Source organism: Notechis scutatus, chromosome 2, assembly GCF_049901735.1.
Source record: "Notechis scutatus isolate UNSWTSFEM ecotype Mainland chromosome 2, rNotScu1.2, whole genome shotgun sequence".
Lineage (NCBI taxonomy): Eukaryota > Metazoa > Chordata > Lepidosauria > Squamata > Elapidae > Notechis > Notechis scutatus.
In genome coordinates, this window is record NC_142010.1 from 80,843,022 (window position 1) to 80,866,503 (window position 23,482).

Genomic DNA, 23,482 nt, shown 5'->3' on the forward strand with positions numbered 1-23,482 from the left:
ATTGTCTGTGGTATTGAACAGCTTTACATCATCAGCGAAGAGAACGCAATTGCTCTTAATATGATCACAGAGGTCGTTTATGTAGAGTATGAAGAGAGTTGGTCCTAGAACACTGCCCTGAGGGACACCACTATTGACAGGTACTGGATTTGATAGGACGCTCCCGATTTTGACCATTTGTTGTCTGTTTGACAGGAATGCTTCTATCCAGTTATTCAGTTGTCCAGATATACCATAGGATTTTATTTTTAGGAGTAGTTTGTCGTGTACCACTGAATCAAAGGCTTTACAGAAGTCTATGTAGATTGCGTCTATTGCTTTTCCTGGTCGAGTTGTGTCGTCCATATGTTTTTGCAGTGTAAGAGTTGCAGATTACAGGATAGTTTTTTTCTGAAACCAAATTGTTTATTGGAGAGTAGGTTGTTTGTCTCTAAGTGGAGGATGATGGATTGGTTAATAATTGATTCCATGACTTTGCAGGTGACGCAGCATAAGGAGATTGGCCTGTAATTTTCGACTAGGCTTGGGTCTCCCTTTTTGAAGATGGGGATGACTGTGGCTTGTGACCATAGGTTACCTTGTTGCCTTGCACAGGAGAACGGAGCTGGAAAGCAGGTTAGTGGGGCGGGAAGGGATTGGGGATTTTGCAATAATTTTCCCCTGCCATGCCCACCAAGCCACGCCCATCAAGCCATGCCACACCCACCAAGTCACACCCACAGAACCCATAGTAAAAACATTTGAATCCCACCACTGGTGACAGGTAACGGGAAGGGTTAGTATTCGATCTGCAACTCTTACACTGCAAAAACATATGGACTACACAACTCGATCAGGGCAAAGCAATAGACGCAATCTACATAGACTTCTGTAAAGCCTTTGATTCAGTGGTACACAACAAACTACTATTAAAACTAAAATCTTATGGTATCTCTGGACACCTGCATAACTGGATAGAAGCATTCCTGTCAAACGGACAACAAATGGTCAAAATTGGGAGCGTCCTATCAAATTCTGTACCTGTCAACAGTGGTGCCCCCCAAGGCAGTGTTCTAGGACCAACTCTCTTCATACTCTACATAAATGACCTCTGATCATATTAAGAGCAAGTGCGTTCTCTTTGCTGATGATGTAAAGCTATTCAACATCACCGACAATACTGCTACCTTTCAAAAAGACCTCAACTATGTATCAGAATGGTCAAACAAATGGCAACTTCAAATCTCAACAAATAAATGCTCTGTCTTACATATTGGCAAAAAAAATAAGAAAATAAAATACAAGCTGAATAGTCAAGACCTTGTTGATGATCCAAACTCTGTCAAGGATCTTGGAGTACTCATCTCTAATGATCTAAGTGCTAGAGCCCACTGTAACTACATAGCCAAAAAGGCGTTAAGAGTTGTTAACCTAATTTTATGTAGCTTTTTCTCTGGTAATATTACACTACTAACTAGACCATAAAAAAAAATTTGCTAGACCAATACTTGAATACAGCCCATCAGTCTGGAACCCATATTACGTATCTGATATTAACACAGTTGAGAAAGTCCAGAAATATTTCACAAGAAGAGTTCTACTCGTTGCAGAATACCTTTTGCCACCAGACTTGAAATTCTAGACCTAGAAAACCTAGAACTACGCCGCCTTCGGTCTGATCTAAGTATAGTATATAAAATCATACATTGCAATGTCCTACCTGTCAATGAATACTTCAGCTTCAACCATAACAATACAAGAGCAAACAATAGATACAAACTCAAGGTTAATCGCACCAAACTTGATTGCAGGAAATACGACTTCAGCAACAGAGTGGTCAGTGTCTGGAATACTCTACCTGACTCTGTGGTTTCTTCCCCAAACCCTAAAATCTTCAACATTAGACTGTCTACTATTGACCTCACCTCTTTCCTAAGAGGTCTCAAGGGGCGTACATAAGCGCACCAATGTACCTATAGTCCCTGTCCTATTGTTTCTTTTATTTTTCTTATATGCATCCATGTATTCATAACTATGTTTTTACTTATACCTATTATCTTGTAAGCAATTGACAAACCAAATAAAATAAATAAAAAAACTTACAACCAGGGGTGGGATTCTACCAGTTCTGTCCGGCTCTGTAGAACCGGTAGCTCTGAAGAGCAGCAGACAGAACTGGTTCGGTGTCTGCTGCTGTTTTGGCCCACCCGCCCACCCGGGTTCTTACCTTTCGTGCTTTTTCAACCTCAGCTGCTTTGTGCGGCACAGCTGCAGTTGAAAAAGCAGGAAAAAAGTGGCTTTTCAAATACTGCACACCTGCGCACAGCGCTGTTCAGCTGTCCAGGCAGCAAGCTGACGATGTTTTACACACCTGCGCACACACAAAATGTAAATCACTGAACTGGTAGTTACACCGGTCGGATCCCACCCCTGCTTACAACCATTCATTTAGTGATCATTCGAAGTTACAATGGCACTGAAAAAAGTAATTTAGTGACCGTGGCAGTATACTCATGAACACATGATCAAAATTTGGACACTTGACAGTTGCAGTATTCTGAGGTCATGTGATCACCTGTTGTGACCATCTGACAAGCAAAGTCAATGGGATAGCTAGATTCATTTAACATGTATGTTACTAACAACTGCAGTGGTTCCCTTAAAAACTATGGCAAGCAAAATTGTAAAATGGGACAAAACTCACTTAATACCTGTCTTGCTTAGCAACAGAAATTTTAGGGTCAATTGTGATTGTAAGTTGAGGACTACCTGTAAAGGTGATACATTCAAAATAAATAAGTAGCAGTCAAACATGGTATAATCTTAGAATTTTGCATACCTCAAACACAATTGCCTCAGAGTTTCAGATAAATGGATTGTACATTATAGGTTAATCTATGTTTTGCACATTGCTCTATGTCCGTGAATGTTTTTACAGAGCACTGGCTTAGAGGAATGTAGTTAGGTTGTGCTACTCTTGTGAAATGTTGGAAAAATCTATTTCATGTTAACCAATAACTGACTTTGCTTTTATGTGAGCCAATGCCAAGGTTTGAAAATAATTGGACAGGTTAAATACTGACTTCAGTGGAACTCCTATTGATCATTGAAAGTAAATCAGCAAACACAGTAAGAGAGAGGGGTAATCAAATAGTTTCATATTATTTTATAAATTAGTAGACCAACCTGCAATGGCACATATCAGAAATTACCATCCCTCAATAGAAATTGTTACGTGAGAAAAAAAAACATTAAAAGTCTTTCCCCATTTCTGTATTTAAAAAATTAGCCAATCGTTAAAAAATAATTTTTAAAAAGATATCAATTTTTGATTTACATTGATATAATGCATTCCATGATAACATTAAATCAGATTTAAAATCTTGACCTCAGAGATACTTCTTCCCCTTTTCTAGTAAAAGAAAAATAGATCTAATTATGTATTTTAACAGTTCATCAACACATGATCCACAATATCAACTTCCCCTTCACTACAAAGGGATCAGGGACAAAGGGATCTTCTGGTGTATTCTAGAACCTTCCATTCAGAAAAGAGAAAGGAGGACATTACAGGATGTAAGAGTAGAAACTCTTCTGTGTTTTAGGGGATAATACTGTATAGACATTATTCTATTTATAAATGGGTTACATTCCGAAAAGCTGTTTATAAGTTCATATTAAAAACTGAAACTCAGGTCTTTTTTCCCCCAAATCCTGTGGTTGAAAAGAAAATATAAGTAGGTTCTCCTTTTTAAAATGAAGAATATTGTGCATAAATTGCAGCAAAATGGAGCAAGGCTTATGGATGCTGAGGCATTAAAATAAGGAGATAAGAAGAAAACAGAAGGGTGAAAAGATACTTTTTCCATTTCTTTCTGAATGACCAATTCAAAATAAAACACTTAAGAGCAAAGAAAAAACTTCACTGAAAGCATCTGGTGCTGCATGGAGCAATCCAGGCCTTGGAAAAAAAATTAAATAAATTTACATGTTTAACAAGTGTGGTGCTGCCTGCCCTCTGAAAAAAGGAACTAAAAACAATATGTCATGTAAAACCTGCCATTCTCACACCCTTCTATTTCTGAGGAAGGTCAGAGGATTCTTCTCTTTCTTCATATCCTTTTCTTTTTCACTTTAAAATTGTGACTTTCTTCCCACACAACATTTAAGGGGATTTGGAGAAAAAGGAAAGCTTGCAGTGACTCTTAGTGGTGATATATTACTATAATTTGAAGAAGAAAAAAGGGGAAAAATGATTTTCAAAGATATGGAGAACCCTTTCCAAAACCAGTCTTCCAAAATAAGTGACAATTTTTGGCAGTCCTTGATTTTATGAATGAATGCACCCGCATTCATACATACATTCATATATACATAATGCTATGCGAAGAGCTTTAAATAATACTTTATTTTTTTCTAGTTTAACATGCTAGCCTATATAGCCAGTGCGTTTATTTATCATTCCAATGCAAAAGCAAACCAACCATATAAAGGCCCAATATCAGGATGTGAACCCAGCCAAATAACATATGGAGTGATAAGTTCAGAGGTGGTATTCAGCAGGTTCTGACCAGTTCTGGAGAACCAGTAACGGAAATTTTTAGTAGTTCTGACAACCAGTAGTGGAAATGTTGAGTAGTTTGGAATACCACCTCTGACTGGCCCCGCCCCCATCTATTCTCTGCCTCCTGAGTCCCAGCTGATCGACTGGGTCTTCTTTTGTTGCCCTGCACAGGAGAAAAGAGCTGGAAAGTGGGGTGGGGAGGGAATGGAGATTTTACAGTATCCTTCCCCTGCCACGCCCACAAAGCCATGCCCACAGTAAAAAAAATTTGAATCCCACCACTAGATAAGTTCATACCTGCAATGCCACCAGCCATCCATGCAGCAAAGGGAGTGGGAGAAAGACATTCGTCTGAAGTGATCCAGACAGAAACCAACGCGTAAGGGATAAAGTAGAGGCAGTATCCTGGGACGTCCCTCAGAAGCATGGCGGTCGTACCTCGAAAGAGGCCTGGCAAACCTTCCTGCTGAAGAATTGTAGCGACACAGTGAATTGGACCTCGGTAGGCAGCCTGTACTGAGATGCCAGTTGCTTTGTGCTTCATTTCCAGGTTGGCTAGAGAAGAAGCAAAAGGGAGATTTCAAGATCAGATACAAATAATTCATCAGAGATTTGCTATGTATATTGGCTTAGGGGGCAGAGAGTGGATTTGTTTGGATTTCTTCTTTCCTATTGCTTTCCTTTTTCTGTCTAAGACCCATGGAGGCAAAAGCACTTTCATACTACCACTTTATAATACCTGAAAGCTGGTTTGCTTATTTATTTACTTACTTGCTTATCTAGTCACTTATCTCATATAATTATTCTAAGCAGCTCACAACAATCTATATAAACAAGGATGAAAACTTAAGTACCCTTCTTCCCAGGGCCAGACCAACTAGGCTTCCAGCTCAAATCCCATCCTAGCATCCTTGGGTTGTGGGTGGGAAGGGAAGATGCCTGGTCTTTACAGCCTACCAGAAACCTAAAAGGGTAGGGATACTTCCGCAAGAGGGGAGGCCATGCCAAATGGGTGGAATGGCCAGCGGCTATACAGCAAATTATATACCCTTCCTAGATCTAGGTTCACTAGTATGGTGTCACCAGAAATCAGAAAAATGAAAATGATTCATGGAATTCAAACACCCACATTTCATCCTTTCATCTCTTTCATTTGATTCAGAACTGCTTTTAACTAAACAATTTCCTTTTGACTTTATGGATCAGTTGTACCCGTGCAAGTGATGATGCTATGTTTGTTTTTTCCATGTCTGTTTCTCTCATGCTTTATTTGGTTGCTTTCCAAAGAAATCTGGTTGTGATCTCTGTGAAAAATGATGCTAGACTCTTGACCTGGACATGAACCATCAACATTTGTGTTGTACAATGCTATTGGTGGCTCATATTATTAAAAAAAGGTGAATATTTTTAAATAAAGGTCAATAAACTTTTTTTATAAATGATAGGTGATTTTAACCCAATATGGAAATATTCATACTGAATGAACAACTGTTACTGTATTGCAACTGTGTTTTATGACATAAAGGTTTATTTAATAAGATCAGCAATACTGTTTATATACTGAGGGTTGCTAAAGTCAATTCTTTCAGAGATAATTGTATTATTGCTTTATAGGAATAATTATATGGAATAATCAAGTGAAGAACAAAGTAAGGTTGCATTAAAAAGGTGGCGCATGTTTTGTGATATTAGGATGCAAATTCTGCCCATGCAGACTTGTGTCCTGCCATTGGATAGAAATATATAAGTTTTGGATTTGCTATCATGATGTCATGACATGTTACATCCTATCCTATCCTATCATTATATTATACATAATTGGTATGAGACAAGAGTAGTGTGGTGGCCTAGTGGGGAAGATGGCCTAGCCTCCCATTCGGAAAGTTGAGAGTTCACTCCTAGGTAGGGCAGATGTTTCTCTCCTAGGACACAAAGAAAAAATGTCTGCTGAGAACTCCGCATGAGATCAGGAAGGGCATCTGGCCAGTAAATGCTCAGCTCCATCCACTTGCCCTGATTCTACCCTAAATTTAGGAATTCCAGGCTGGTAAAAAGGAAGATTTTTTTAAACTGGTATGATAAACAGCAAAGGTACATTCTGGACTTACCCTTAGGAAAAGTCTGTGTCTGCATCTGTAGCCTTATTTTTACTAGGTCAACTGGGCAACCAATTCCTACTGAGAAAGCCCCAGTCACCATGCTTGCTAAAGTTATATCTGTAAGTGCAGGAGGATGGTAAGGTTCCCCATAACGGTATTGGCAAATAAACCTTTGAGTACTGCTGAAGACACCAAATACCAATGAATTATAAGCAGCAATGCTGATTAATGGGAAAGACATTCCCTTAAAAAAACCAGTAACCTGCAAGAAAAGTAAAATAAGATGTGAATACGGCTCCACTGGAGTTGGGCAGCCAATAACTTTTAAATAAATAACATTTGTTTCATTGCCTCCTTAAGATCCAAATGACAGCTTTTTAATAGGTTTTTTTTTGCTGGAAAACTTGTCTTCCACATATATTTTTAGTTTTTAAAAATCTTATCTGTATTCTCATTAAGATTTAAATTAGCAAATTAGAGGAGACTCTGAAGGGCACAATACATATAAAATCTAAGAACTGAATATTGCTAATGACAGATGTTAGATAAATTTTGCAGTCAATGCACTTTAACAATGTAAGAGAATTGATTAATTACAGTTCTTCCCTCATTTAAAACAGAAGGTGTTGTTTACATTAAAATAGAAAAAAGTAATTTAATAAATATACATAGTTAGACATGAAATTTATTTCTAAAGGTAAACATGTAAAAAGATCTTGAAGGGATTGATTGAGAACTGGCAGAACTGCACAGAACTGGCAGACAGCACTGAGTTAGTTTCTATCATCATCATCATATAACAACCCCATAATCCCTTGCGAGTTAGGAGTGGAGTCTGAACAACTGAAAGGAGCTAGCAGAGTGTTTTAATGGCCAGATACCCTTCCTGTCCCCAATGCAGAGTTTTGTTAACTGAGTTAGTTTCTATATCTAGCAGAAATAGGTAGCCTATGAGTGTTGCGTAAGAAATTCTGCTCTGATCTGCTCCATTGTCAACAGGCTGGAGTTAATAGGAACAAAAGGTATGTGGAAAATTGATGAAATATAGAAAAGTATAATGAATTAATTTACTGTGAGCTACATATAGGAACAACATAGAGGATATTAGAAACAGATTTCTTGGATTCTAGTAAAAAGGCAGATTATGTAGTTACTAGAGAACTTCTGGTTTTCATCCAGACATCCCCTAATTATATTGGGGGATACATTGTATTGAGGAATTATATATTAACTTGTTAATCAATGAAGAGCTTATCTAAGAACTTCCCTAACATAATTAATTTTATGACAAAGCAGATGTTGGTATGAACATATGTTTTTGTGTAAGGTTTCCGTAAAAGCATTGATGTACTTAGAAAGAGGTGCTGAGGGCTAGAAACTATAGTGTTTTCAACAACAGAGGAGGGAAAAATGTACATGTTCCTAATTGTCCATGTTGATTGCTTTGTATTGGGAACGAATGCACAACAGAATGAGGCGAGGCGGCTAAATTGGTTGCTCAGGCTTTATTGAATTTGCGCGCTAACAGCAAATAAACCACTCAGCCGTGAGGCAACAGCTGTTGGCCTGTTTGACAGCTCCTTATATAGTTGGCTGTCAAATTATCGGCCAATCAGGTTGCGGCCGGGTACCCCTTTCTGGAAACTGGACCAGAGGGGGAACTTCAGAACATAGCACTCCTTCCCACCTCGACAGTGCATGCGTAGTCTTCGAGGTAGGCCGGGTGGTGCCAGATCCTAGTTGATCTGCGCAGCAATGGCTCGTTGGACATGGCAGGAACCTCCTCGGCTGGAACCTCTTCGATCGGAACCTCCGACTGCTGCAGTTGACCTCTGCCGGTGATTCCTCGACCCATGGCCTCTCTGGCGAGTGTGGCTGCTGGCGTGTTGTTGGTGTAGATGCTCTTGTGTTGGTTCCTGAGAACTCATAGTTCTCCCTAGTTAATACAGCTCCTGGCCTCAGGTTCCCTCGCCCCCTTAGTTGATTAATGTGGTGCCTCCAGGTCTGGCCATCCTCTAACTTCACAATGTACGAACATGCCCCAGTTATGCTAGTTATGGACACTGGTAGCCACAGGGGATTACCAGTGTAATTCCTAGCGAATACCTGGTCCCCCACATCAAACTCCCTGGTGCTGCTATGCGAGGGAACTTGTCTGGTGTATAGGCAGGATGCAGCCTATCTAAGATTGTCCTAAGTCTTCGACCCATTAATAATTCTGTTGGGCTATGATTTGTGGATGGACATGGGTAGAATGCTGAATTAGCAGATACTTGGATACTCTGGTTGGCCATGGCCCTGGGCCCATCTTTGCTAGAGCCTCTTTTGCAGATCTTACCCCTCGTTCTGCCATACCACTACTAGCGGGATTGAAAGGAGCAATTAATGCATGTCATATGCCTAAACCAATGAGAAACAGCTCAAAACTTCTTGAAGTAAATTGTGGCCCATTATCTGATACAATTAGATCAGGAAGACCATGGGTGGCGAACACCTTTTGTAAAGCCAAGCTAACAGCTTCAGATGTTGTGGAGGTCATTAAAACTACCTCAACCCACTTGGAGAAAGCATCTAAGATGAGAAAGGTCTGGCCTTGGAAGGGCCCTGCGAAATCAATGTGCAGGCATGACCATGGATCTCTGGGGCCTTCCCACTCTCTTACTGGGGCTTTTGGGGGTAATGGCCTAGTTTCCTGACACTGCTGACACCCTGACACCCATTCAGATATTGCTTGATCCATCCCTGGCCATCACACATAACTTCAGCCTAAGGACTTCATACGAACTATGCCCGGGTGACCCTTGTGGACTGCCTCCAGTACGTGCTTTTGTAAGGATGAGGGAATTACCACTCTGCTCCCCCATAGTAAACAACCCTTGCTGCAAGACAGCTCCTGTTGCCTTATTTTGAAAGGATGACAATCAGCAGGCACAGACCCTTGTGGCCATCCCCTCTTCACCCAGTCCAGAATTTGCCTTAAGAGTCTGTCTTTAGCTGAATGGGCAGCAATGTCTGCAGCGGTCAATAGGAAGTTCTGGTGATGGTCAATGAGGAGGATGGATTCCTCAGCCTCCTGGTCCTCTGCTGCAGCTGGAATCGGGCACCTGCTGAGGGCATCAGCATGGCTGAGGTGTTTGCCCGGGTGATATGTCAATGTGTATGAGTATGCTGCCAAAAAAAAACAACACCTTGTCATTCGAGTGGAGCGTATTTGAGGAGTCTGTTTATCCCCAGCGAATAAGCCTAATAAGGGCTTATGATCCATGATAAGTTCAAACTTATGTCCATAAACATACTTGTGGAAACATTTAATGCCAGTAATGGCAGTAAGGGCCTTACAATATATTTGGCTGTAATTGCATTCCGCCGGAGATAGGGTCCTAGAAAAGAACACTATAGGGGCCTCAGAGCCATTAGGCAGTCTGTGACTCAACACCACCCCTCCTCCATATGGAGAAGCATCGCATGCCAACACTAATGGTAAACATTCGTTGAACTGTATGAGAACAGAGTCTGAAGTTAACAAGTCCTTCACAGTCTTAAAAGAGCTAGCCTCTTTCTTGCCCCAAACCCAAGGAGATTTTTTGTCTAAAAGTCTGTATAGGGGTTCAGCTACTGATGCCTTGTGAGGAATGAAAATGGCGTAGAAATTCAGGAGGCCTAGGAAAGCCTGCAGTTCAGTTTTGTTGTTTGGAGTGGGAGCGTTTTTTATGGCCTGGACCTTAGCTGTCATGGGATGAATTCCAGCAGCATCGATCAGGAACCCCAGGAACTCCACCTTAGGTATGCCCAAATGGCACCCAAATGGCACTTGCTTTTTTTTAGTTTCAAACCTGTTGCCTGGAATCTCTTAAAAACTTCCCTTAGGCTGTTTAAAAGTGCCTTTTCATCTCTAGCTGACACAATAATGTCGTCAAAGTATGGAACGACTCCAGGGATACCTTGTAAGAGTCGTTCCATTAGAGACTGGAATATCCCAGGGGCAGCACTAATGCCAAATTGTAGCCTATTGCATCTAAATGCCTCTCTATGTGTTACTATAGTTTGGGCTTCTGCGATGGCTGAGTCCACAGGCAGCTGTTGATATGCTTGAACCATGTCAAGCTTTGGAAAAAAAATTCCTTTACCCAGTGAATGCAACAGATGTTGCACCACAGGCACTGGGTACGCGCTTTGCTGTAATGCCAAATTCAGGGTTGCCTTATAGTCTGCGCACATCCTGACTGATCCGTCAGCCTTGAGTGGCATGACAATTGGGGTCTCCCAGGGAGAGTGATCTATTGGCTCTAATACTCCTTGTGATATAAGCTTATCAAGTTCAGCATCGATTTTTGGGCGGAGTGCGAAAGGCACTCGCCTGGCTTTCAATCTCCTAGGCATAACTGTAGGGTCTAAATGCAGTGAAATAGGTTTCCCTGTATATTTACCTAGGTCATTGTCAAAAACACTAGCAAATTCCTTTGCCATAGATGCACATCTATGGTGTCAGTGTTTTGACCATTTGTGGCATGCACTCCACTTATGGCCAGACCTAGGGATTCGAACCAGTCAAGGCCCAGTAAGCTTGGCAATGCCCTTTCCACAACTATTGTGGGAGATGGCCTTTGAATTTTTTGAAAGCTACTGTCACTTTAGTGAGACCCAAAATGGGAATTGTATTCTCTTGATAGTCTCTTAATGTGAGGGAACAGGGTCTTAATCTTTTCTTTGCCATTTTGGGCACCAATCTTTTGATTGTGCTCCAACTGACCAATGACAAAGAAGATCCTGTGTCAACCTCCATTTGACAATCCTGTCCCTCAATTTTCACTGAAAGAAAAAAAAAATTCTTTAGTGATAAGTTTGTTTGCCCTACTCTGGGGATGTTGTGGCAATTATCTCTTTGGATGATGAAACACTCTTCCCCCAACCTAGGAACTTTTCTAGGGGTCCCCTTCATTTGCCCTTGTTTTGCCTGGACTCTGTCATCAGGCAGGATAGCTCTGCACTTCCTAGCTGACAGTTTGCAGTTCTAATTCTGCAGGCTGCTCGTGGCTGGTTACCTCCACACCCTATGCAGAATTGTGCCTGGGCTGTTTTTGTGGATTGCCAATTATTACTGACGCAGTCTTCAGCCGGTGGATGTCATCATCCCCTGGTAGATCGATGTCTTCCTCTGTAGCCTCTTCTTGGTGGACAGCTAAGGTTTTTCTTCCCAAAGCTGGGCTGCTCGTGCCATGAATGTCTACCATTGACTTGTTGGATAGCTCCACAGCTCAGGCTTCGTCCAATGCCGATTATAGCGACAGGTCAGACTTTGCTAGTAGTCTGCGCTGGATTCGGAGGTCTCTTAACCCACAGACTAACCAATCCAGCAAGGCATCATCCAGCTCGTTGAACTCGCAATTGAGAGCAGCTGTTCGGAGACCCGCCATAAATTGATTAACAGTTTCCCCCTCAGCTTGTTTGCGCCGGTGAAATGCGTGCCTTCAGGCAATTTGTGAGGGAATGGGAAAGTAATGGTTCTTAAGCTTTGCCATTAATGCCTCCTAGGTTACAGAATTCAGGGACTGAGGTGCTAACAGAGCTCTGGCTGTGTCAAACATTTGTTTGCCACAGAAATTTAGAAACAGCACCGTTCGCTGGTTGCCTGTCAAATCCACCAGATCGTTTGCCTCTAGGAAACAGTCAAAACACTCGATATATGACTCCCAAGTCTCTGTGGATGCATCAAATGGCGCAAATGAATTTAATGCTGCCATTCTGAACAGAGTCACAGAACCCTTGATCCTTAGGCAGGTGGCTGGTGGACTTTATCGAGCTCCTTCAGCGTGACTTTGCTCTTATTGTATGCCCTTCTGGCTTGTTTGGCTCTCTCTGCCACAGTGATCAGCTCTTTTGGTTGTCCCACAGGAGGACTTCAAGCTCGCCTAATGCCTTGAGGATGGACATCCCACCTTCATCACCAGTGCTTCGTATTGGGAACGAACGCACAACAGAATGAGGTGAGACGGCTAAATTGGTTGCTCAGGCTTTATTGAATTCGCGCGCTAACAGCGAATAAACCACTCAGCTGTGAGGCAACAGCTGTTGGCCTATTTGACAGATCCTTATATAGTCGACTGTTAAACTATTGGCCAATCAGGTTGCGGCTAGACGCCCCCTGCTGGAAACCGGACCAGAGGGGGAACCTCAGAACATAGCATTGATGATCTTTACACAATCACTAACTACCCTTTTGTACTATATGACAGCATCATTTATGCTCTTGCACTTCTCTGACTTTCCTTTTTATCTTCATCAGTTGTGCCTTCTTCTGAAGAGATCCAGAAGAAAGGAAGTGGATGGGAAAAAGAAGGGGAAAAATACATATGCTTATCTCTATATACAGTACATTCTGGCATTACAAATATTATCTATTAGAAATATATAGGTATTAAAACTGGAAAGCATGAAAACAGACTTCTGTTAATTTTGTTAAGCACCAGGAATTCTTACTTGAAATGTTAGCAGATCTTTCTGAATTCTTTTTGTAATTCTTTTTGTAGTACTCCAGAAATCATATTCTTTGACATTCTTGTTGAAGGTCACTGTCAAGCTCTTGGCAATCCACTTTCATAGAAAGCAAGATTCTCCCAGAGTTTCTTTTAATAAGATTTATTGAAAGAGAACAGAACAAGGTTACAGAGATCTCAGCTACTGGATTGCTTTACCTTAAAATCTAATTTATAGTCACCTAGTTAAAATAGTCTTCAGTCTTTTATTAACAGCAAAAAAATCTGTATAAATTGTCAAGGAGGGTATGATCTTAATTGACAAGAGAATATCCCACTGGCCAGAATGTCACCTTATCTTAGATTCTGAATATACTGTTATAGGCATATTCTAAGATGACAGGGAAATACTCAGAGTAGAGGACTACACAAATAATATTGTTTGAAAAAGTTTTGATTCTTGGATGTGTTTCTATTTTTGTGATGAAAAATATTTACCATAAGAAGAATTGTTCCAGGAGTGGGATTCAATTTTTTTAACAACCGGTTCTGTGGGCGTGGATTAATTGGTGGGTGTGGCTTGGTGGTCATGTGACTGGCTGGGCGTGGTCAATTCAACATTACTCACATTGAGGCATGCATCTCCTCGCTTGGCCTCTCATGACTGTGGGGATGTTGCAACAGTCATAAGTGTGAAAAACGGTCATAAGTCACTTTTTTCAGTGCCATTGTAACTTTGAATGGTCACTCCACACAAGCAAAATACCAGTAAAGGAGGGGAAAATAACTCCAGAGAAGTTCCTGAGACAGGAAGTCTAGTCCTGCGAAGAATGTAATAAGGGTTAAAACAGAGGCAGTTTCTGTAAGCAACACCAGAATGTTTCCTTCCTGCCTTCCTTACAGGATTAGGCCAGTAATTTCTTCTAACAACCGGTTCTCCGAACTGCTTAGAATGTTAACAACCGGTTCTAGCAAATAGGTGCGAACCAGTAGAATCCCACCCCTGAATTGTTCCTTACAAGCAGCAGAAAAATGCATTTGGTGTGAATTTTGTGAGCTGATCAAGAGCAATGAAATTTCAAAAACTACCCCAGCATGATTCCAAGTGGTGGAAAATGAAACATGTATGAAACCAGAGTGACAGTGGAAGAACTCCCAAAATGCAAGAAAAATCAACGTAATAAACACACGTGGTTTCCAACATCTCTCCACCCAACTGCATGCAATGTGTTTGAAATAAGACAAATGGTTTATAAATACATCAGTAATAAGTACAGGAAGATGATAGGATGAGAGGTAGAATTTGAGTATAGAAATTGAATCCTATAATAGCGTATGAGATATTAAAAAAGAATAGGTCAGTTGGAAAGGAAGGGTTAATGTTATAATGAGATATTGATGTATACACTTAAAAGCATTAATCTAAATATGGAACATTTTGAGAGTGGTTTGTAGAATACCAAAGATCACTAAGAAATGCAAAACGATGTCATATTGAACAAGATTTCCAAACTTTCAGAAAGAATGGCAGTATCAATAATGAAAAGCAGACTGTATCTTTAGAAGTCACTGAGGTATGAATCATGGAATTAGAAGGGGCAATTTAAGGCATCAAGTCCAGCTGCCTGCTGAAAGCAGAGTTCAAATTAAATTCCTGAAGGATGCCTAGCCTCTACTTGAACTCATTCAGTAAAGGGGAGTCCACTTTATTTATGGGAAATTGATTTTATTTCTAAGAATTTATTTTATAGCATTTAATCGGATAATCTATTCCATGTCTTATGCTCTGAAACCATAGAGATGTTCAGTGTCTTCTATGTCAATTCTTCTAGGTATTCAAAGTGCGTTATTACATCCATCACAATCTTCTCAAGACTGAATGCTCCTAGTTTCTTCCATTACTTTTTCTCAGGACAACTTCTTAGGGAAAAGTTGTTTTGTTTGTTTACTTTCATTTTTACACTTTTATTTTCCTATGTTTTAATTTTGTTTTGATGAGCTTTTTCTTTTTATTATTGTTTAAGCAGAAAAATATATCTTCCTGTCAATCAATCAATCAATCAAAAACAATCATATAATACATACTGAATGTACAATTCCATTCCAGTGAGGAAGAACAAACTGTCTAACATAAAGAAAATCTGATAGCAGAAAGATGTAGAACATGTCAGGAGAGTTTCACCTGAGAATAAGCTTAGTTATATGAAATATTCTAAGAGTAAAAGAAAAAGAAAAAGCAAAAAGAATGAAATAGATGCATTTTAATATCGGGTGGGGGGACCAAATATGTATGGAGAAGTAATAGTGTTTAAAGTAAAATAAAAGGCTTTGAAGTCCCCTTTTATCAGTAAGTCTATCTTTTGCATAAAATGAAGACAAAAACACAATAGGTACATTGTATGATATTTCTAAACTGGAAAGGGAAATGTTTTATGGATGTTCATGATACGATAGAGGATAAGTTTGTATATTTAACTATTAAACTACAGTGTGTTGAGTTTACATTATGTGGGAAGCTTGACTGTGTTTTGTATATTGTCAAGGATTGTTATTATAGATATCTTCCTATCTGAAGTAAGAAATCATGGATGACAGAATGAATTTATTTGCTGCCCCTGACTTTCAAACATTAAGAAAGGGTAATTCATCTCAAGTTTAGAAATAATCTTTCTAACACTCTCAACTGTTTATGGTAGAGCAGATTGCTCAGAAAATAGTGAAGATCTTTAGGATGCTCTTCAACTCTATGATAGTTTTTAATTCTTGTTCTAAAATACTAGTTACCCAATAATGAGGAAAAGTTAGGCGCCTTTCAGATGTGACATTATTGCACAGACACATATCACTTAGCAAAGCACTTAGATTTATACTGCTTCATAGTGCTCTACAGCCCTCTCTAAGCAGAGTCAACATATTGCCTCCAACAATCTGGGTCCCCATTTTACCAACCAAGGAAGGATGGAAGTCTGAGTCAACCTTGAGCCCCATCAGGATCAAACTCCAGGCTGTGGGCAGAGTTATCCTGGAGTATTACATTCTAACCACTGCACCACCACGGCTCCACATACACCATTATTATTAATATCTTTGAGTGGATTCTATCTTCCTTTCATTTCTATTGGCCAAATCTATTGTAACTAGAGCAGGAGAAACCTGAAACCTGAAAAACTGCTTGCACCCAGCAATAGTGGCATGTGGAGGGGAAACATCATATTCCCTTGATTAGATCTAAACACCTGTCTGGGAGAGCCCACAGCCTGCACTGCAAAATGCATGCCAGAGTACTTACTGCATGGGTAACAATGTTAGAAGAGAGCTGAGACAACACTGTTCAAAATCCTACTTACCCATACAATAAGTCATAATCTCTCTTAACAGTTGTAATGATAAGATTGCTTGACTTACTGTATTTCTATACCATCATAGATTAGGCCATAAATGTTTTACTTGATAGACAATATACAAGCAAAATAGCAAATCAGAATCGATTTTAAGTGTTCTCGCTATATAATCTGAGTACTTGTGTGCTATCAGTACATAAATTTGTTGATTAAAATATTAATAGGTTAAGTCTTCCATTAAAATAGGGAGATGGTATTAACCCATTTTAGTTGAAGCTTTCTTCAAATCTTTTAGATGACTGTATTCCTGTCATAGATTCAAACAGTTTTGAAATCCCAGCATTAAACATTTGTACAAGTGATACTGGTTTAAAGGAATCTCATTCCCAGTTGAATATTACTTGTCTGGAGACAATGCTTATAAATTAATGCACATCAAAAACTTCCCTTGTTCTTTGTACAGGGTATGTTTCAGACACAAGAGCATACTTACAGCTTCATTTCTGTATATAGTGCGGACACAGTTAAATGTGTTTCCATAGCCTTGCCCAGCTTGTAAGCGAGTCTGCAGAAGAATACAATAATAGAATGCAATTACTGAGAGCTCAGATTTAACAAAGAACTCTTGTATTTTACTCCAATCTATGCTTTGTTCCAAAAGTGGAGAAAACAAGAAAATAAAAGAAAAACTTGCATTCTTTCAAGTATCTGCCAAAGATAAAAAGTGTATATAATAGCTTAATATTCACTGTCAGCATACTCTGTAAATGAAAAACAACAACTCTGAGTATTATGCAAATTTATTTGATTTATGATTGTCATCTTCCTAAATGATTTATGCACACTTCTGATTCAGAATAATCTATTCAGCTTTCTTAAATATTATGCTTAAACACGTCTTATGACTGGTAAGTAGCTCTGCAGTTGTTTAGTAAAACAATGTCACTTCTGCAATGTAGAATTTTGTAGAATCTTTAGGTTTAGAGAACTCCATGGGTACACTTCTGCATAGAATATCCAGATTAATTACATTTAATTAAATTTTACAGAAACAGCTTCCTTGCAAACATCTGATGGTCTGAAACTATCTAGGTAGTCATCTCTGTATTGGAAAACCAGGTCTGGATACTATTTGTCTAAGGACTCCTGCCTTGGGCAGGGGGTTGGACCAAAAGACCTCAAGAACCTTTCCAATGATTCTATTATCCTATACAATTATTCATATTCTATACACATTGCCATCACCTGATAATGGTAAAGGTAAAGGTTCCCCTCACACATACATGCTAGTTGTTTCTGGCTCTATGGGGCAGTGCTCATCTCCTTTACAAAGCCAAAGAGCCAGCGCTGTCCGAAGAGGTCTCCGTGGTCATGTGTCCGGCATGACTAAAAGCCGAAGGCACACAGAATGCTGCTACCTTCCCACCAAAGTGGTTCCTATTTTTCTACTTGCATTTTTACATGCTTTCGAACTGCTAGGTTGGCAGAAGCTGGGACGAGTAACAGGAACTCACTCCGTTACAAAGTGCTAGGGATTCGAAGGGACACGGTGGCTCGGTGGCTAAGATGCTGAGCCTGTCAATCAGAAAGGTTGACAATTTAGCGGTTTGAATCCCTAGCCATCACCTGATAGATGTTCCCTATTGTAATCCATGCTTCTTAAAATTCAGATGAGGAAAAAACGCTATTATTTATTATCAAAATCTATTTAAGAAAGTCAAGACATAGTTTTCTGGAATTTTTAAAAGCCCAACTAAAAACCCTGTGGTGTCTATCTCAGGCTATATATATATTCTCCACTATATGTGCAAATTATGATTGGTCCTATAGGAAATGATTTGTATTGGACTAGATCACTAGTTTTTGCAACTCACTACTTTTTATAGTAACTAGTAGGGGACCTCTAGCTATGAGTCTTTCCAAGCCATAATCTAAGAATGAACCTGCAACTTTTTGTAGGCAAATCTTATGCTCTATTGTTGAGTTTTGCTCGTGGCCAAGAGCTCTAATACCTTTGTTAGAGCTCACAGGGCATGCCAAAGCCCTGTGCCAAAATGAGTGCTGTTTAATGTATTGGTTTGAAAGGAAGAATAGGAAACCCTTCTAAACAGCTGGTTCCAAAACTAAACAAGAATAATTGCCTTACTTGGGCAGAAAATAAAATATGCCCTCACACAAAAGGAAAAGATAAGAATCAAATGCTGCCAAGTGGGGCACATTATCGAAAGAAATACAACTAAAGTGGTTATGAGAAATTCATCTCCCATTCTTGCATTCAATATGCCCTACCCCATAGCTTGAATTGATAATATGCTTGAATACCATGTTTGGTTTTATTTGTAACACAAAGAAATGTGTTTACTATTAATGCAGTCCTAATTTAAAAATGAACTGGTGAAAATGAAAACAGCCAGCAAAAGCTGGAAATATGAAAACGGTGTCAGGTGGAAGCTTATAAAGCTAACATAAATGGTGGGGGAAAAAAATCTTCCTGTTAAATCAGGGGTGTGAAAATCAAGGCCCGCAGATTGGATTTGGCCCGCAGGGTGCTTAGATCTGGTCCACGGGGCCACCATGGAAACAGCAAAGATCAGCCTGCGGTGCCTCTGCCAGTGAAAACAGACCTTGTGGCCAGTGGTGGTATTCAGCCGGTTCGCAACGGATCGGGCGAACCAGTAGCAAGAATTTGGCATGGGTCGCTGAACCGATAGTAAGTTCTGGCTGGCCACGTCCCCCACCCGGTTGCCCTCCCGCCTGATGCTCGCTCACCCCGCCCGCCTGCCTGACATTCGCCTAAGGTATGTATTTCTTTTTTTCCCCCTCCCGATAATCAGCTGTAGATAAGATCAGCTGTGCCTGGATTCCCCTTGCTGAGGCCCAGGAAGGCAAAAAATGGAGGGAGGAGCTCAGCCCCCCCCCCTCCATTTTTTGACTTCCAGAGCCCCAGAGGAGCCTTAGGGGAGCAAAAACGCCCCCCAGAGGCTCCTCTGTGGCTAAGAAGCTCCCAAAAATGGGTGGGGGCTGCAAAAAAGCCACGCCCACCCAGTCACATGGCCACGACCACCAAGCCACGACCACAGAACCGGTAGTAAAAGTTTTTGAATACCACCACTGCTTGTGGCCCCCTCGAGCTTCATTTTTGCTGGCAGAGGGTTGCCCGTTTTCACTGGCAGAACACTCAGGCCACCACAGGTGCCCCTGACATGAGTGATGTTGAGCTGGCCATGCCAACCCTGGCCATGTCCACCCAAGCCTCCCAAGTCAAACACAACCATGATGCAGCCCTCAATGAAATCGACACCTCTGTGTTAGATGATCAGTAAGGTATAAAGTTATAGTACAGTTATAAATAAGTCTTCTTAACTGCAAGAATCACATAAAAATCTTGAAGCACTTGCAAATTGGTATTTCAACTCAATTTGTTCTGACCCAAACCTTGATCCAAGGAAACAAACACGAAACAGAGGTAACAGCAAAGCCTTTTAATGATTCTTTACAAATTCTGTTCCTGCACGGTTAAAAGGCTGTTTCAAACTAATTGTCTCTAATAAGAACGAGCCTTGCCAAGGTTGTGCAAGGCTGCCAAGAACACTAGATAAAGTTACTAAGAAATATTTCAAACACAAAGAGTCTCCAAACACCAACCAAGATATTCCAAACGTCCACAAGGCTTGAGTGCAAAAACTTCTTTGCTTCCTGCAAAGAACTCCGGTCTCTCAGCTGGCTTTTATCTATTGAGGGAGGGGCCATTACCTTGCAGCCTTACACCAGAATCGCCCGTGCTGCTGTAGCTGCTCTTTCCTTCGAGCAGCCCTGTGCGCACGCGCATTGGGCACAGGCTCTTCGGGGATCTCTTCATCACTGCTGCCAGCCTCCACAATCTCCGAAGGCAGCACTCCGCTCCCTCATGGTCCTGGCCCCATCCCTGCCTCACACGCAGGCCCCTCATCTGAGTCCTCACTCTCCAAGATCTCAGCTGTCCGCACCTGCTACTGGCGAACCACAACACAATAACAGAATGCAAATGAGCCCTGCCAATCAGATTATTCTTGCAAATGCCTATTGCCCCTATTTCTTTTGTCATATGCAGAATAACAATGATAATGAGAAATGGCCTGTGCTCTCACCGTTGGAGAATCTGGCTCCCCAAGTCCCAGGTTCCCATGGGGCCCTGGTTTGAAAGGAAATACTCCTGATATATCAGCAATGATTACAGCACAGAGGATGAAGAAATGCCAGTCAGCAAGCAGAATACTGCCAGAATGTTTTGTTTCTTTTTTCTTACTGAAGAGGGGATTGGCTGGCATCAAAATGTCTCTTTCTTAAGCATCCTAGTTTCTGCAGTGGTTAGGGACAGCTCAATAATATTGTCTGAAATTGAGCCTGGAAGGGTTAGACAGAAGTTTCATTATCAGAATGTCTCTCCGACCTCTATAGTCAGGAATCATTTATCCTGGACATTCTGAAAACAAATTCCTTATTCTGAGTGGCAAATAATTACAAGTTAAGGCCGATCCTTTCAATGAGTGCAAAATTGGCTATTTTAGAAAAGTTTGATTTAGAATAGGAGACCCAGTTCAAGTTACTATTCAGCCATAAAACTCTTTTAGTGAGTTTGGGCTCATCACCAATTCTCAGCCTAATTTATCTTAGAGAATTATTGAGAGGACAAAAAGGAGGCCTATGTATTTTAGACTCCTTGGATAAATTGTGGGAAAGAAAAGAAGAATAGTTTTCTCAGCAAAATCACTTCACTAGCAGCCATTGCAAAGCCTGCAAACTTCTATCCCTCCTTTTACATATAGACCACTGTATCACTGTGATAGGTACAAAAATGCCATGTAGCCATCACAGTTGGGAGGATTAACCTAGCAGATGTGCATTTCATTGGTTTTATAATAAATACCTATACTGAGGTGTATTACCATACTAATCCAAATACATACAATGTTTTGGACCTAGATGGCTGTTCTGATAAGAAAATTTGATATAAACTTAATGAATTCCCTGGAGGAAAGTTAGATAGACAGACAGATAGACAGACAGAGATAGTCAATCAGTCAGTATAAATGGTTGTTTTAGACATATAAATGTCTTCCTGGACCTTATCAAGAAATACCACAATGTATCTATGAAGAGAAAATCCATTAATAAGTCTTATTAGCAGGAGGCCAGAAGTGACAAGGAAAACATACTAAGCAGCCAAATCAGTTTGAGATATTGGAGAGCAAACTTGTCTCCTTTTGTTTTCACTCAGTTTGTTGCCCTATCCCTGAACCCTCTTCTTGCATTATAAAGGAGAATGTATGTGGGCTATGCCTTTCTCACTGTCCAGATTTCTGAAAGAGAGAAGCAGCCAGGAAATCTCAGCAACAAAGGAGGAGAAATAGCGCCAAGGGGCTTCGCTGCTCAGGGTGGGTGGTCTGGGTTCAGGCCTAAACAGATACTGGCACTAACTCAACTAATTAATTAGTGATCAATGTTATTTGTACACTGCTGCTTTTGCAATGACACAATATTGGAAAAAGTCAACTTATCGCCACCACTGCCATCGCCCCTCCCCCTTTTTTTAATGTGGGAGAGGAGGATCTCACAGAATGTCTGTATAGGGTAGTCGCATATGACCTACAAGAAATGTAAACATTAACTACTGCACTGAGGTCTATGCCAAAAAAAGCAGTACATTTTTTAGGAAGCAGGTTGGTTATTCATCAGATCAACAGCACAATAATTGTGAAATCAGAACACCCCACTCACTCATCCACCTTCCAAACCAATCCAGTGTAGCAATCCAGGTTATACTTAAACTGCTTTTCAAATTATTCTTATTCCCCGACCATCATGTTATTTTCTTGTTTATTGAAATCTGATGTGTTTCTAACTGGGCTCACAGTTTCCTGCAAAGAGTCAAAGTACTCACTTCGAGCATGGTCTCTGTACCTTATTTGTTGATTTGAAGAGACTTACTGTACTAGGACATAATCCACTTTCAAATACACTGCGCTATTCAGCACAGCTCTCCGCTCTCATTCCCTTATTCCTCAGGATGCACCTTTGCTACTTAATCAGTAAGTACTGAATTGCTCTATGACTCTGCTTCTTAATTCACTATTTAAGATCTTTCCCTTGCTGATTTGGAAATGGAACAAAGCTGCCTATTTGCCATTCCCAAGCTGCATCGAGATCCAATAGTAAAGAAGGGGCCAGCTTGACAGTTGTATTGAACGATGTGTGGCTTGTTTCTTGGCTGTGCCCAAGCAAAAGTAGGAAACGTAGCAAAAATGTTCCCACAAGGTCTATTGTTGACTCCTAGCACGCGCTACCAGCAATGACAGTAAAGGCATCCATTTGGCAGAACTGGAAAGCACATATTCCTTCAGACCTCACTTCCAGACAAATCCACGGACAACACAGCAAATTGTAAATACACAAATGTGATTAGTTCTTTGGCACCATTATTACAGGAAAGGGGAGCATTCAACCAAACACTGTACTTTGGCACTTTTGTCTTTAAAATCCTCCAAGCATACAGAACCGCAATGCTATTCATGGGAACCTAGTAATTGTTACATATTGCATCAATGTGCACCACGAAGTGTATGAGGCCATGAATGAAGAAAATAAACTGTTTGTTACAATGTCAGGACTTATTCCCACATTAATAAAGGGTTCCTTCGAATCGGCTGTGCCATCCAAATGCACCAAAGCGATTCTTCACTTTGTACCATAATACATCCAAATAAACTGCTGGGGACAGGGTGCTAAATCAAGAATCTGAACTCTGATGGAACATACTTATTCAGAAGTCAGTTTCTTCATGTGTATATTTAAATTATAACTACCAGTGTTAATTTTTTTCCCCACATAACTACAATAACTTCCCAAAAGGAATAAGGTTCCACATTAAAATCCCAGTTTTAATATAGCATAAACTTCTATAATTTATATATGTTATATAAACAATATAACATAATCCGCTTGGAAGAAAGGGGGAAATAAAAGCTTATTAATTTGCTAGAATGTATG

At 40.4% G+C, this 23,482-nt stretch overlaps 1 protein-coding gene and 1 long non-coding RNA gene across 3 annotated transcripts in view; one reads left to right on the plus strand and one right to left on the minus strand.

Annotated features, from left to right (window-relative positions):
* Positions 1 to 23,482, minus strand: part of SLC25A48 (solute carrier family 25 member 48) — a 38,857-nt gene that overhangs the window by 9,470 nt on the left and 5,905 nt on the right. The window contains exons 3-5 of the mRNA XM_026686989.2: positions 16,950 to 17,021; positions 6,652 to 6,904; positions 4,841 to 5,098 (exon numbers count right to left, since the gene is read on the minus strand). Of these exons, the coding sequence (XP_026542774.1) occupies positions 4,841 to 5,098; positions 6,652 to 6,904; positions 16,950 to 17,021 (583 nt within the window). The remainder of the gene's footprint in view (positions 1 to 4,840; positions 5,099 to 6,651; positions 6,905 to 16,949; positions 17,022 to 23,482) is intronic.
* LOC148132100 (uncharacterized) overlaps positions 22,248 to 23,482 on the plus strand; it is a 49,521-nt gene continuing 48,286 nt past the window's right edge. For both annotated transcript variants that reach the window (XR_015747586.1, XR_015747585.1), the window contains exon 1: positions 22,248 to 22,524. This is a non-coding gene — a long non-coding RNA (uncharacterized LOC148132100). The remainder of the gene's footprint in view (positions 22,525 to 23,482) is intronic.